The sequence below is a fragment of the Pholcus phalangioides genome, unplaced genomic scaffold (genome assembly GCF_987345545.1).
Source record: "Pholcus phalangioides strain wild (caught in Gottingen) unplaced genomic scaffold, Ppha-v1.0 ptg000005l_1, whole genome shotgun sequence".
In the NCBI taxonomy this organism is placed as follows: Eukaryota; Metazoa; Arthropoda; class Arachnida; order Araneae; family Pholcidae; genus Pholcus; species Pholcus phalangioides.
The window spans coordinates 3,930,523-3,945,297 of record NW_028301598.1 but is presented as its reverse complement, the minus strand read 5'-3'; the positions used below and the strand labels follow the sequence as shown (position 1 = coordinate 3,945,297).

The 14,775-nt window shown below is 36.1% G+C and overlaps 1 protein-coding gene across 2 annotated transcripts in view; it reads left to right on the top strand.

Moving 5' to 3' along the window:
* The window catches only part of Larp4B (La-related protein 4B), a 131,662-nt gene that overhangs the window by 102,059 nt on the left and 14,828 nt on the right, over window positions 1–14,775 (top strand). For both annotated transcript variants that reach the window (XM_089232146.1, XM_089232147.1), the window contains 2 exons: window positions 537–751; window positions 3,544–4,300. In XM_089232146.1, the coding sequence (XP_089088272.1) occupies window positions 537–751; window positions 3,544–4,300 (972 nt within the window). The remainder of the gene's footprint in view (window positions 1–536; window positions 752–3,543; window positions 4,301–14,775) is intronic.

Below are 14,775 nucleotides of genomic sequence, written 5' to 3'. Positions count from 1 at the left end.
TGTTGTAATATGGCTTAAAGATATGCCAACATAGTTTATGCAAACATCTTTTCAAATTAGATTTGGAATTCATGCATAGCACATGCATCATGGAAAATGTTCTCCAATCTTAACAACATGACAGAAAGCATTGATTCTTAGTATCAAAAGTTGACTACTTTATTTGCAGCCTTCATTGGAATTTCACTTTTAAAATTAATGGCAATTAGTATGGCAAACTAAGTAAAATTAATATTGTTTTTTATGTATAAACTGAGTGAACTATTTATTTTTATAAGTTTATATGTATTGTGTGTTTAGAAGATTCTGAATCAAGCCAGGACGTTAAAGTTATATAGCTTTAATTAAAAAAATATATTAATCTTTTTTCTTGAAAGAAAAAATACTGAATTCAACCTTTTATTACAAATTTTAAAGCCTCTATGGAACATATATGACCCATGTGGGGGGGGGGGGGGGGGCGGAAGGTCAAACACCTCAGCAATAAGGATCGCTATGTTATTTTTCAAGTTGTAACTTTTTTCCTCATTTTTTAGGACGACAATATTTTAGGTGGTGTTGATGTCTATGAAAGCAGGTTATCTGACATAGTGAAAGGAACTGTAAAGCCTTCAACTCGCGATACAAAGACACAGACCTCAGAATCTGGGGTTGCCGCTCCTTGTTCGTTAATGAAAGACAATTCAACTTTCACGATAGAAGAACCTGTTATAACTTCAGATGGTGCCTTCTCTCCTCCCACATCTTCTGCGTAAGTTGCAGCTATTCTAATGTTGTTCATGAGAATGCAATAAATAAATGTCACCTTTTTAAACTTGCTGTAGATTTTTTGTAATTTTGCCTTGCACTGCATAAAAAATTCTTTTTTAGTCTTGATGTATATTTTTTATTTAAGGGAAAGATACTATAATAAAACTTATTTATAATGTTAAAAATTAACATTTATTGTGGAATCTTTAGTTCTAGAGTCAGTTCAGTTTTTCCAAAAAGGAAAAAAACATCAATTTCTTTAAGGATTAATTTTCTTTGATACTTGGGTCAGAATTACACTGTAAAAGTTTTGTCAAAGCTGTTCGATAAAACTTGATATTCTTATTGATTGCACTTTTCGATTAGATTTGAGCAAATGTAACAGATAGGGGTTATTGATTTTTTTTTTTTCCCTTGAAGTTTTGTAAATGATCTTCTATGAAACTTTTATAGTGTAATCCCAGCCTTAAGATATCGTGTAGATCATAGTTTCCCAACCTTTTTTGCTGCATCGTCCCTTTCTTCAGTATTTTTTTTTCTCCCATTGCCCCCACCGCAATCTAACCCATGCTATACCCATAGCATCTACTGCCCCTTGGAACGTTCCATCGCCTTCCGTAGGGCGTTAACGCCCGCGTTGGGAATCACTGGTGTAGATCATAAACTAGCAGCAGCTCAAAGGTTAAGCATGTACAGTCATACCTCAATTAACGAAGATAATTCATCCCATAATGACAGTTAACCCAAATCATTGTAAGCTTAAATTGGATTGTTCATGGGTTCATATAAATTTCTCAGCTTGATTTGTTATCTCTGTATCACGTCATTGGTTCTCAACATTTGATGTCTGTGACTCCCTTACCCTGTAATCAAATCCCTATGGAACCCTTTGTGAAAAATTTTGTAAATTGGGTAAGGGATGTTTGGTTCTTACCTAACAACTGGGTAGGAACATGTCCTTGGCTTGACGCTACGTCCTTGACAAAAGTATGGCAACATCCCTTGGAGTCGCAATGCACACTTTAAGAACTGTTGTATCAGGGTTGGGAGGTTTCTTCCAGAGAATGTAAAATAAATGGAAGAAACTGATTTATATGGAAAAAATTTTGTACACAGTCGTGCTGTTACTAGGGGAGTTTATTACCTATAATATTAATATGGTATCCATGTCAAAGGTTTCATTAGTTTTATAATTATTTATTTAATTACGTAATTAAATCTAATTCTTATAAGTACTTTATAGAAGTACTTTATCTTTGTATAAACTTCTGAAATAACTTTAATTGACAAAAAATATAACTTAAAAATTAATTCCTTTTTATCAGATCAGAGCAACATGGTGTAATAAAGCAAAACCTTTTTTTGTTATGGCGGCTTCACTGATTGCTCAAAATCTAGTTCATCTGTAAATATGTAAATTTTTTTTTTTTTGCCTGCTGAATTTGGGGAGACAACTTGGAGGTATTTTATTACGATCGCAGCTTTTGAGAATTTTAGATGTAATATAGTAAGAAATTTGACCTATTTTCTTAGATAAAAAGTACAAACTGTATCACTGTAGTTTTTTAGAAACATAGTAGTGCAGTTAAAAAAAACATGCAAATTGCCATATATATTTTGCAACAGTTCCTTGTCACACCTTGCTGTTCAGAATTGAATCTTTCACATTAATATTCAGGATAGATAAGGCATGCAAACAAATGATACAAAAGAATGGTCCCTTCATTTATCTATTTTATGATTTCAAAATATGACATCAAGGTAGTATTTTGTAAAAAAAAAATCTGATTAAAAAATAAAGATTGAGGGCATAATAATAGCTATAGATTATATTTGGTTAACTTTGATTTATTTATACAAATTAAAATTTCTAGTTAAGAATGCTTCTGCCACCTCGTGGAAATAGTCTTCATTCATATCGATAAGGAAAGTTTCATTCATACACCAGTCAACCATATCATCCCTCTCATGCTGTGGAAGCATAAATTTATGTGCGATGTCCTTGAAAAGAAAGAAAAAAAATACAGGAAAAGACATTTGAACGTATACTTTATAGAAGTTATGTTAAAATGTTTTGTAATGTGTTTCGATAGGGATGCACATTTCAGCAAAACTTAGATAGCAAAATATAGGATAATAAAAAATGTAGCTGATAAAAAAAATTAAATTTTACACGCCCATACTTCTAGCATTAGGGTGGACAATAGTCCTAAAATACTTTGTACTGTTATTACATGAGACATACACTTTACAGTTAAATGTCAATTGTTTTGAAAAATGTTTCATACATGTGAAAGCAACTGGTGTAGCTGATCATCAGCCTCTTAACACATTTTTACCATAAAATTATTATGCATTACAATTATTTTTTGTGATCTTATTTTCTATAATTCTATATTAATATTCTGTGTGCAGGTTATTTGTTTTCATATGTGTTCTATTTTATAATTAAATGCTAGAAATATATTGTTTTTGAAACTTATTTCACCTGATTGGTTGTGAAATAATATAACAAGCTTTAATTATATGTAATCTAACAATAGTTTTTTTCCATTCAAATTTCTTCCAGTGCCTTCGTAGAAGCAATAGGTTTCTTTCGAATAACGCTAACTATGTTGTACTGTGTAGTACAAGTAATCGGGCATTTTCAACGTTGAAGTAGCCTAAGCTTTAGAGGTTTTTCCATTGATAAATAATGTAATTTTGTTAAAGTTCAGGTATCAGAAAGGTGTTTGGTTTCAGCTTTATCTATCACATCTATTTGCATTTAAAATAAAATTTTCTTGTTTGTAGGGTCAGTGATGGTGTTTCTAGTGCAGACCAAATGCTGACTGACAAAAAAATTGAAGAATGGGAGAACTATTCAGTTAACAGTGAGACTCGGAATGATCAATCGATCAGCAACAGTATTAACACTGTGGATCAGACTGCTAACGAGAACACTGCTTCCGCGACAACATACAGCTCTATGAACTCTGTGGCGACAAACACTCCTCCGATAGTTAGCTTGCCTGCAAATAGTGTTGTTCTGCCACCAGCAACAACGAGCACAAGTATGGTGTTTGAAACCGAAACTGTGGCAAATGTTCCTAATGATGCAGAGAAGCAATCTACAGCGAAGATGCCAAAAGTCAAACAACCTGACCCATTGCCGAAGGCCAAGCTGTCAGAGGTGCAGTCCCCAAAGAGCAAGACTCCGGATTATTCTGTCTCAAAGAGCAGCAAGGCAGATTCCAGTGCATCGAAAGAAAACAAAGCTCCCCTTCCTCCGAAGCCTCAACGGGCAGCTAATTTCCAAAACAAACCATTAGAAAGTTCCTTAAACAAAGAGAAGCTGGTTGAGCCTCCGTCGCCAGTAGTTGTAGTTGATATTGGTGCTCCAAAGAGTACTGATGCTTTTTCTCCGAAGGACAAAGTTAGTCAGTCACATCCTGCTAAGGGACGATTTTTCGAGTCATCAAAGTCTTTGAAAACACCAGAAACTGAATCAAACATGTCTTTTCTCACAGTTAATGGCCATGCCGACAGCGAGTCCAGTGTAAGCAGTGAGGTAAGTGATATTTCTCGTCATGAAACAATGTGTAAAATGTGCATTATGAATGTTAATCTGTTCAGATTAAAATTTTCCTGATTCACATTGTAACTGCCACATTTGAAATGGCAAAAAGCTTCACAAATTGTCACCTATTTTTCAAGAATTTTTTCCAGATTTCAAGCTAACAACTGCCCCCCCCCCCCAAACAAAAAAAATTGACTGTACCCATCGTTTTTATTCCCCTCACTTATACAAAAACACCTGCCATGATGTGTGGCTTTCTAGGAAGAGATTTTATGGAAAACATTTATACTGAGTGTATATCTTTTTTTTTTTTTTTTTTCTCGCTCCTTCTCTTATCTAACCTTGAGCAAGAGCTGACTCCGCCCACTGGCAGTTGATTGATTGGAGGGGGTGGGTGGAAAACATGTTTTACAGTAAAAACTTCAACACTCTGTAGAAGCAGATATTTCAGGGTGGCTGAAATCAGGTCACATTTGACAAGATATTTTGAGATTGCCACTGAAAGGGTTAAGAAGCTGGTAAATATTTGTTTTTGCAATATTGTTTACCATGATAATTGAAAAATAACTTGTTGAAAAAAAAGTCATAAAGTCTTTTACATGCATGGATGATCTTTTAGACCTTCAATCACCAAATTTCTATTATTTTATTAATTTGTTAAAGCCGAGTGGGTAGTTCCAGAGCTCTTCATTTTAGTATGCGGGGAGATTTCAAACTATTGTCAGATATCAAGGTGCAGTAGTGATTGGCAGAGTTCCTTTGTTGAATAAAGGAAATATGTTATTTATTAAAATAGAACTTGGCAGATATTGCATGGGTACTGTCTCCTGGATTTTATGGGTGCTTTAGAATTTCTACTCCATGTCCCAGACTCCAGAAAAATTCCTATATCTCCCGAATGTTAAATGGTGCAGAATGAAGCAAAACTAGTGTTTCTAATGAAACATATGAGAGTTTCGATTGTTATTTGATAGGAAAGGCTTTTTTTTTCTTCAAAGTTATAGCTTGCTATATTGTTTCGATTAGTTTCAGAGTGGGAAAAAAATTATAGAAAGGTGGAGCTATTAGTCACTCTAACAGCAACTTTCGATTAGGCCTGGCTGTGAACCAGGCAGCCATCTGTTGATATCTGGAAGCATGGTCGGCTTTCACTGACAAAAACTTAACCTGAGGTGTAAAGCACAATAATTAATCAATTTATTCAGAACAGTAAAGGTTGGTTTTTAATGAATCAACTTAACTTTCATAAATGTATTAGTTGGGTTATTAATTAATAATTTAATTATAATTAAAAGTGTATATTACAGAGTATTGATCAATTCCTCGTTGTGTCAAAATGTGAAATCTTTAATTCATAAACGAGATTAAGGGTTTTGCTTTAATCATGTCATGATGGCACACTGTTGTGTGTGGGCTGCGATCTCTTATGTGAATTAATATAAAAATAATCACCATAGTGAGAGCTGTTACAAAAACAATTATAGGTAAAAACAGGTAAAAATTATGTATTGGCTTATGATTTGTCATGAGAAATGTCGTTTTCGTGATCATTGCTATCCATAGCTAAGTCTGTGTGATTACGTGTTTGGTTAAGGATTGCCATTGCTATCTCATTTCTTGCCAAAATTTCATTCGTGTAGTTTTTACTGAATAGTACGAAATTGTTTCCCATAAAAAAAGTCGCAATTTTTTTTTTTCCTATTTGTCTTTTCCAGGACATAGTCGTTATTATTAATAGATATGCTGATATAAATTCCAAGGAATTTGTGTCCTCTGATTCCAATTTAGTAAGAACACGTAGAAAAGTTAGTGCCGATACAAATTTGTTAGTTGTCATGGCAACCTGGGATTTGCCCAGCTCTATAAATGTATAGGTTCACGATGTCTTTTTAATTTTTATTTTGTGCATATTGTCTATTGTCTGGTGTGTGTTTGAAACTGATGTTTTTGAAACAAGGCTTTTACTATCACTTAAAGAATGATACATTTTCTTTTGTTCACATGAGTGGCATCTTTGGGATTGTAATATTTGGTGAGACATCTGCTCCATTCAACAATGTTGTCTGTTATTGCCCGATATCCTAATACTGAAGACATTTATATCTATCAAATACCCGCGGTACTTATACAATTAAAATCTCTCAAAGAGAACTCCGAGCGATGGTAGTGTAATATTCCAAAAGTAATGTCTTATTCTTCAAATGGTGTTTTATTATCCCCATATATTTACTAATAAATCAATCTATAAATTCTTCTGATTTTTTTTTTTATTTCATTCAAAAAAATCTTAGCTCTTTCAATATCTTCTGATTAAATTTAAAGCAAATGAGATTCTCTTTCAGTACAGACTCTGACACTTATCTTCCGATTCGCTATTCATTTAAGTCCTTGTAAAGCGATTTCCTTATAAAATGATTTTATTTTCCCATTCCTGATGTGCCACCACTCTCATCAGTCGCCATTTAACTGCCACATATTTTCACACCTGAATATTGGAGCTGTCAGATTTGTAATGGTGAAACTTAACACTGTGCTTATGTATGTGTGTGCTCTCAGCATTTAGCATGCTTTGTGTTCAGTAGGGGCTGCCATCTATCTAGGGCTGCAACTAGATACTTTCTCAAACAGGGCAAGCATGCGTTTTGGCACCCAGTGTAATGAAGCAGTTGCAAAGGGTGAATTCGCCCCCAGTCCAGAGCCTGTAGCACTAGACCCGCCTGCTCTCTTCCCCTCCCAGTTGCGGTCCTGCATCTATCCTCCAAATTGGTAATGCGTGGATTTGAAATTTAATGTGTGTGTATATATATATATATATATTTGTGTTGTAGGTCTGTGATCGCCATGACAACCAGAGTATTTTTTCAAAGGAATAGCCAACTCAAAATTGGAAAATCTTAAAACATTTTTAGCCGATTACCACTATGCAATCGAGGGTTTCAAACCCGGATTTTCACCAAACGAAAATTTTTGGGCAGGGGGCGATTTATGAGGCCCCATGGTGGAACTCCCTATTCCCTCCGAAAAATATTAAAAATAAAAATAAAAAAATTGTAGAAAATTAAAATATTGGGAAAAATACATTCTTATACTATGTTAATTTAAAATGCTTTTAGAGTGTTTATGGACCCCCCCCCCCCCGTCAGCAAAATTTCGTCATAAGCTCTGCCCCTCTGAATCCTAACTTATATTTTCATAAAGGGTGGTTGATGATGTAAGCATTATCCAACCCCCCACTTGTCATCAAAAGTCAGCAAATCGGAAACCCCCCTCCCCATCGATGACATAATACTTGAATGGCCCCTAATTTAATGTTAAATTTTCTCGTTTAATTTCAACTTTTTTTTTTGGATGATGTAATTTGGAGGAAAACATTCTGGGAAGCCAGACTGGGCTTTTCTCGATCAAATTGTTAAACAAATTTTCATGGTGTCTACCTTTTTCTCCCGGAATGAGAAAAAGGTCACGGAAGTCCCAAAAAGGTCAATTTGAGTGGAGGTCAGATTTTTTGATTCTCCAGAGATCTCTTTTTTAAAATTAATATCTAGGCTTTGGAGAAACTGTGGCATTCAATATTTCTTTTCATATCTCAGGTTTTATTCTATTTTTTTTTACCCAGGAGGGCCCCAAAGCGGAATATTTAGCACTGTTCTGCGACGAGCCCTCCTGATTGGAAATGTTCTGTGGTAAAAACTCCCATACATGTAATAGTGTTTTTTTTTTTTTTACACTTTTTCTTAAATTCTTCCTAATTGTTCTGCAACATACGTCGCAGATTTTGGCACATTGTGCTTTGGGGCAGGAGGGATGGATGGGTGAGTAGCAACAGAAAAAAACTATGCCAATGTGTAGCCACCTTACATTGGGGCAAAAAAAAAGTTGGTTGAGGCAAAAAAAGCTATTTAGATTGGATGTACCAAAAATAATTTTTTTTCTTTCATTTCAAATAATTACAAGAAAATAATATATTCATATAACAAATACAAAACAAACAGACATTAGTCCCATACTGGTTGTTACAATCAAAATGTTTGTGTATGTTAAGATTAGTACAATAAATTAAAATTCTGTGAATAGAAAAATTATAATAAATGAAAGAAAATTAGAAATATGTATTATAATAATAAGTTGTGTATTAAGTTCCAGCTTAATACACTGGTGAAATAAATTAAGAGAATTTGCATATTTTATAGAATTTCATGAAAACAACTGAACTGAATGTAAAACCACTGCTTCTAGACAAAAATTCAAATCGTGTACGTCAAATACGTATGCGTACACGTGTGTGTAGGCGGAGTCAGTAAAGAAACAGGCTTTATAGGCGTGCTTGTAAGTTAAGACTCATTTCGTTCGCTAGCACACCTCGGCGAATTTCTTGGTGTTATTTTGCAGCAATCGGCTAATTTCAAATTGTAACAGTAAAAATAAGTAACCACCAACGTTTAGATGATGGGATGAGGTGGCGAATTCTGGGGAGGCTAGAAGCAGGCCAATCTCCAGTCCAGATTTGTAGAAAGTTCAATTTAATGCCCAGCGGCGTGTGTAACTTATGGAAACAGTTCTAGGATACCGGATCCATCGAGAGAAAGCCTGTGCAAGGTCGTCCAAGAGCCACGACGGTCAGAGAAGATCGCCATTTGACGATTATAGCGAGGCGTATCAGGAGTGCTAAGCTTCTCAGCTCTCTCGTGACTTGTATGCAGCCACAGGAACCCGTGTATCAAGGGTGACTGTTTCCAAAAGACTTCATGAGAGGGTTGTTTGCAAGAAGACCTGCTGTTTGCGTCCCGCTCACTTCTACTGACAGGAGAATCCGTTTATCGTGGTGCATTCGTTATCGTGGTGGTATTTTTCGGGAATCTCCCGAATTTTAGCTTCATCGCTCGACCTCCCGAAAAGTTCTTAAATGTCCCAAATTTTTACAAAAATCCCTAATTGTCCCTAATAATTCCCTACTTCATTAAAAAATCCCCGCTCATGAAAACAATCCCTAAGGAATTTCTTGTGGGGCATCATGAAGCCTTTTTTTTCCCCCTTTCGAAATGACGTCACACGTCGTAAATGGGGAAATTCCTTTTTTAAGGAAGTTTTACAAACCCTCTTATGGTAACAAGAAAGTTGTTTGTCTTATAGTGCAGGGAAATGGCTTAGCAGCCAATAGTCCTGGATAATAATCGAAGATTATAGTGACGAGAATATGGTCAAAATTTCTTTTGTTGAAGTTACGTACGTGCGATATAACAAAGCATGAATACTGATAAGCAAAAACATATTTAATCAATTTTAAAGATACTTATTCCGATGAATTTCCTTTCATCAACCGTTCCAGAAGAGGGCCGACTTTTCCTTTTTGTACAAGTTGTGTTATAGACATAAACATCAGTCATGTTTATGTCCAAACTGCCATCATCACTCGAGAAATGAAAAAAAAAAATAAAAAAACATCAAGCAAGTATCACAAAAAAGTGTCAGTGTTCTTCACAAATTGACGGTGTTTTCCTTCATCTTCTGATGGTTTTGGGGTCATTCGCTCAGAAAGTTAGTTCACAGCGTTTCTGATTGAACACAATATTTATTTTTACATCACTGAAGTTTTGGCCTCCAATTTCACTTGTTTTTCGCGTAGGAATTTTATTCCCATGGGTTTAACTTCCATGTGTGTAAAATCCCCATTTTAATTTGACTTCAGTTTTTGAGTAGGGATTTTATTCCCTACGCTTTAACTTTTATGTTTGGGAAATCCCTATTGTATTTATTAGGGAGTGGTTTTAGCATAAAATACGGGTTTGCGCGAAAATCTCCCGAATTTTCATTTTCAAAAGTTGGCAGCTATGTGATTGTCCTGGGCCTTAGGGCTGTAGCCCTGTCAGCCCCATCCTTGTGGGGGGCCAGGTGCAAAGGCATAAAATCCCCCTCCCACGCAGAAAGAATTTTGTAATTTTTTTTTTTTATCGTGTCCATCTTTACCGACTAGCAATAGTGAACGACAAAATCATACAGTATACACATCTGACAGAACGAGTGAGTTCAAGAGAAGACAGACATTGGACTTGTTCGCCATTAATTGTGTTGCGACATAACTTTTAGGCTGATTACCAGTTTGCGTCGGGCTCCTAGGAGCATAGTGACGAGCTGAAAATACAGATTTGTGCTCACTAAAACCTATGCTTTAAAGTGGTTCTTTTATATGATGAAAAAACTACCAAACTTCTTGGGAAGCCGATGAACCATGAATTATTCTAGAGGCAGCTGACAAAAAGAGAACCATTGGAATATAGTAACATTCTTGTGATCTAGACCAGAGGTCTTTAACCTTTTTTCAGTCGCAAGCACTGCCTGTACCCATAATCAAAAAAGTATTGTTACGTCCAGGACCGTCATTTTCTGGGGGGGGGGGCAAAGCACATGTACTCTATGTGTGTGTGTGTGTGTATATATATGTATATATATATATATAGTGTATGTGTGTGTATATATGTATATATATAGTGTGTGTGTGTGTGTGTGTATATACACACACACACACACACACACACACACACACTATTTTAGGTGTTTTCAAAAGCCCTGCCCCCAAATGACGTGCCTGGTTACGTCATGTTTGACATACGAATGCATGAAATCCTGATTATAATCTAATGCTATTTGCACAAGGTGTTTAAATGAAACGTTGATCAAGTGCTCGCGAGCACCAAATCGGACATGAGCACTCTGGGTGCTTCAGGAAGCACCATGGTGCTTGTGAGCAACGGATTGAAGATGCCTGATCTAGACGGACAGTTAAGCATGGCAAAGGAGCAAATAACAAGCGTCTATTATCGTCTTTCGAAATGACCCTTGGTTGGTCTAGTGCAATGTTCCTCAACTGCTGGTAGGGTGGGCCATGAGTGGTTTATTGCTTCATTTTTACCCATTAAATCTTGTGTGCGCCCAGGCCTTGGAATCAAGAAAAGGAAATCAACCGTGCCACAGGATTCCAAAGGTTAAGAAACACTGGTCTAGAGTATCCCCACATCTTGCAGTAGGGCCCCACTTAAGCTGAAATCTTTGGAAAGTTTGGGCTAAATATTTTTTCACGGGTCCTGTATAATGAATTTATAGTGTGAAAAAACAAATGAGAATTATCTCGGACTTCTTTGGCTGGATCAGCTCTACTGTGCTCCCCACCGAATTGGAAAATCGGCTGGACTATGTTCGTGCCCTTAAACGATGGTTTCGTCTCCCTTATATAAGAAACATTTCTTCTAATTTTTTTATTTCACCTGCAGCAACATGTTTTGCCTGTGCGCGTCAATGCAATCAGTAAAGAAATGTGCTCATTTATGCACATTCTATTAAGACAGCATTTTCTTCTGATGCTCATCACTGTCTTCGATGTACGGTGATTCCAATGGCACACTGCTGATTTTGACAATCTGTACCAATCGTTGAACTGACTGAACAAACTGCTCAATTTATCACCTTGCTCCATTCAACGTCTAATCTTCCGCTCTGTTTTGAGCCCACTATTGCTATGCGATGCAGTGTAACACAGATAGTCTCGCCACAGAGAGCAACAGGCTTACAACGATTAATTATTCAATCATTACACTTCACTCGTATTTAGACAAACTGGTGGCAGATGGCAGCACTACACATAACAAGCATTACACAGAAACAAAGTTTACGTCAGGTTTCACTACACGTACACACACATTCCCGCATGTACCAATTCGTTAGAGGTTCCGCAGAGGAATATGAACGAGGTACATGTGTGGTTTAGTAGTAGTAGTGTAACACAGCTGTTGTGCACACGGCTTAATATTGATCATTAGTGTTCAGCAGTTTTGCATTTTCAAGGAGCTTGCTTTGGGAAGTTTTGTCATGTGTGGCAAAGAAACTCAGATACGACAAAAACATCGTGGGGGGGGGGGGTTGCCAGATGTCTATATATATGACTCGCAAGGGCGTATGCAAGAATGGAATGCATTGAATATTCATGATAACCTGAGAGCTTAGGTGATTTCGCTAAGTTGATTGAAGCCATGGATGGGGATACAGGGAGGGCAATGAAGACGATTGTTCTCCTCCTCCCCTCCCCTCCCCACCCCCCGATTAAAAATATTGGTGTAGGCAATTGTTTCCCTAACAAGGTGAGGGGGGTGTTAATTTTTATCCACTTATGCTTTTGCGGGGGGGGGGGCTTATGTGGCTTGAGCCCTTGGGGTCTAGTTTCTGCATAGTGTTGTATTTAAATCAACTTTAAATTTGAAAGTTTATGGGCATGGATGTTTACTAACCCTAACAAAATTCCCTGGACAGATCGTGCTGATCCCTTGGGGATACGTGAGGATCACGTTGTTATAAAAAAAAAAAAAATTTTTTTTTAAATTTGAAACAAAATTGAGGGTTTTTTTAATTTACTTGCGTTTCCCCCTTTCATTACGACCCTCTATTTTATTAACCCAAATGATGGGTTGCTAATCAGTTTGGGAACAATTGATGTAAGAAAACAGTCCAGCATGGCTCATTTTGTCGAATGTAGGGCTCCCACTCATCTTACTTTTCTTCCTTTTTGGTAAAATGTCCTACTTTTCTAGCAAAATCCTATCAACAAAATTTGTATAATTGATTTTAATTGAGAAGGGAATCGTGGGCGTAATGCCAAATACGAATGTAGTAGATTGCAGTTGATGATTCTGCCAAAGCAGAAATTGTATTGTTTCTGAGTTTATTTGGGGGCAAGGTGTATGTGGACCATTTGATTGTTTAGTAATTTTTGATTTGTTTAGTTTGAGGGGTTCTACAAGTAGAGTAGTTCTGCCTGGTTGAGAAGAAAAAAAAAATGTATTTACTACTTCATGGTTTTTAACAGCAACTAACATTCATCGTTTAAAATTATGGTGCACATTTTGTGTATAGGTGAAACAACAATTTGCATAACAAAACAGTTGGGTACATAGACCTATTCTAGGTTTTGTGACCGATACCTAATAGTATTCAATTTTGTTTATTTTTAGGGCATGCAAAGTCACAAACAATATTTACAATGCTCTGGTAAAGAGCTAGAAATGAAAGTGCTTCATTTGTCAAAAACAATTACTGGTATTGACCACTAAAATTTTAACAAATCCTTTTATAAAAGGGATGGACAATGCAGTAAAACCATCTGGTCCACCTTGACTTATTTATATCAGACCTGGTAATTTACATTTTGCTTTTGGAAGTGGTATGGAAAGTGTTATTCTTAAACTTACATATCTTCATAATTTGCTGTGTATTGTCGAAAAGAGTTGACAGACTGGACTGTGGAAGACTACCAAAATGAATGTAATATATATATATTGTGAGGAGAGTAGAAGAGAATTCTGTGGTTGCCAAGACCCTGTTGTGGCCAAAAAAAAAATTTTTGTAACCCAAGTCATTTCTGTCATTTTGCTTTAGCTTGAGTCAATCTGAAATAGTGTGCTATGGAAAAAATAATTTTAAAATTTTTCAAAAAAAAATTATAGGGATTTTTTATTATGCCATGATTATGTTATCTATGGGGGTACCCTTCCTACTTTTTCCAATTTTTTGAGTGGGAACCCTGCGAATTAGAAAAGGTCACATAAAAGTCGCAGAATTTTGGTATTTGGTAGACACCCTGGTTGAAATTATTTTTTCCTCTTTTTGATGATTCAATTTTGTAAATGGTGAATACTCGTATGAGTCTGAGGACAACTAGTTTCAAAACTGTTTAGACTGTATATGAGTTCGAAGACGACTGCACTTTTCTTTCAGCAAAGACTCATTTATGAGTTGGCCAGGAACCAGTTCCTTTCCCCTTCTCACTATATGGTTATTGATAGCTACATAGTGTTGTCAAACCATACCTTCCTGCAACAATGCAAGTTTTTCTTACCCCAGCTTGAAAAGAATACCTTATTGAGAAAAGGATTACTTGGTTTGAAAGGACACAATAGCCACATGGTAGTTGAAAAGAAGAAAGTAAAAAGTTTTGGCAGTAAATAGGAGATTGCTAATTTATTTGGCGTATTTTATTCGTATCTGTGAATATATATTCAAACCTATGAAATTTAATCACTGTTCTGAGGTTTATTCCAAATCCAATAATTCATTCATTCATCCAAAACTACAGCTTGTGCTAAGAGAACTAGTTATTAGTTCTTCATCCAGTTATTACTAATTATATTTGTGTTAATTCACTCATTAGTAGCTTGGTTAGGGCAACACACACAGTTCTCAACTGGTGCTCAGTGTGCATTTCCCAGGGCTCTGCGGCCGGTGAAGGGAAATGAAATAAATAAAAAATGTTAAACCAATTAAAATAAGAGGCCTACGAGGCTCCGTGAGTCAAAAAAGTCGAACTGCTGGGTTAGGGTGTCTTCATGTATATTTTTTAACAAATGTTCTATTGACCATTTATGCATGCCATCTCCAATTGGCTGGGTGTTTAGAAAATTTGAGTCAGCTACAATATCGTAAGT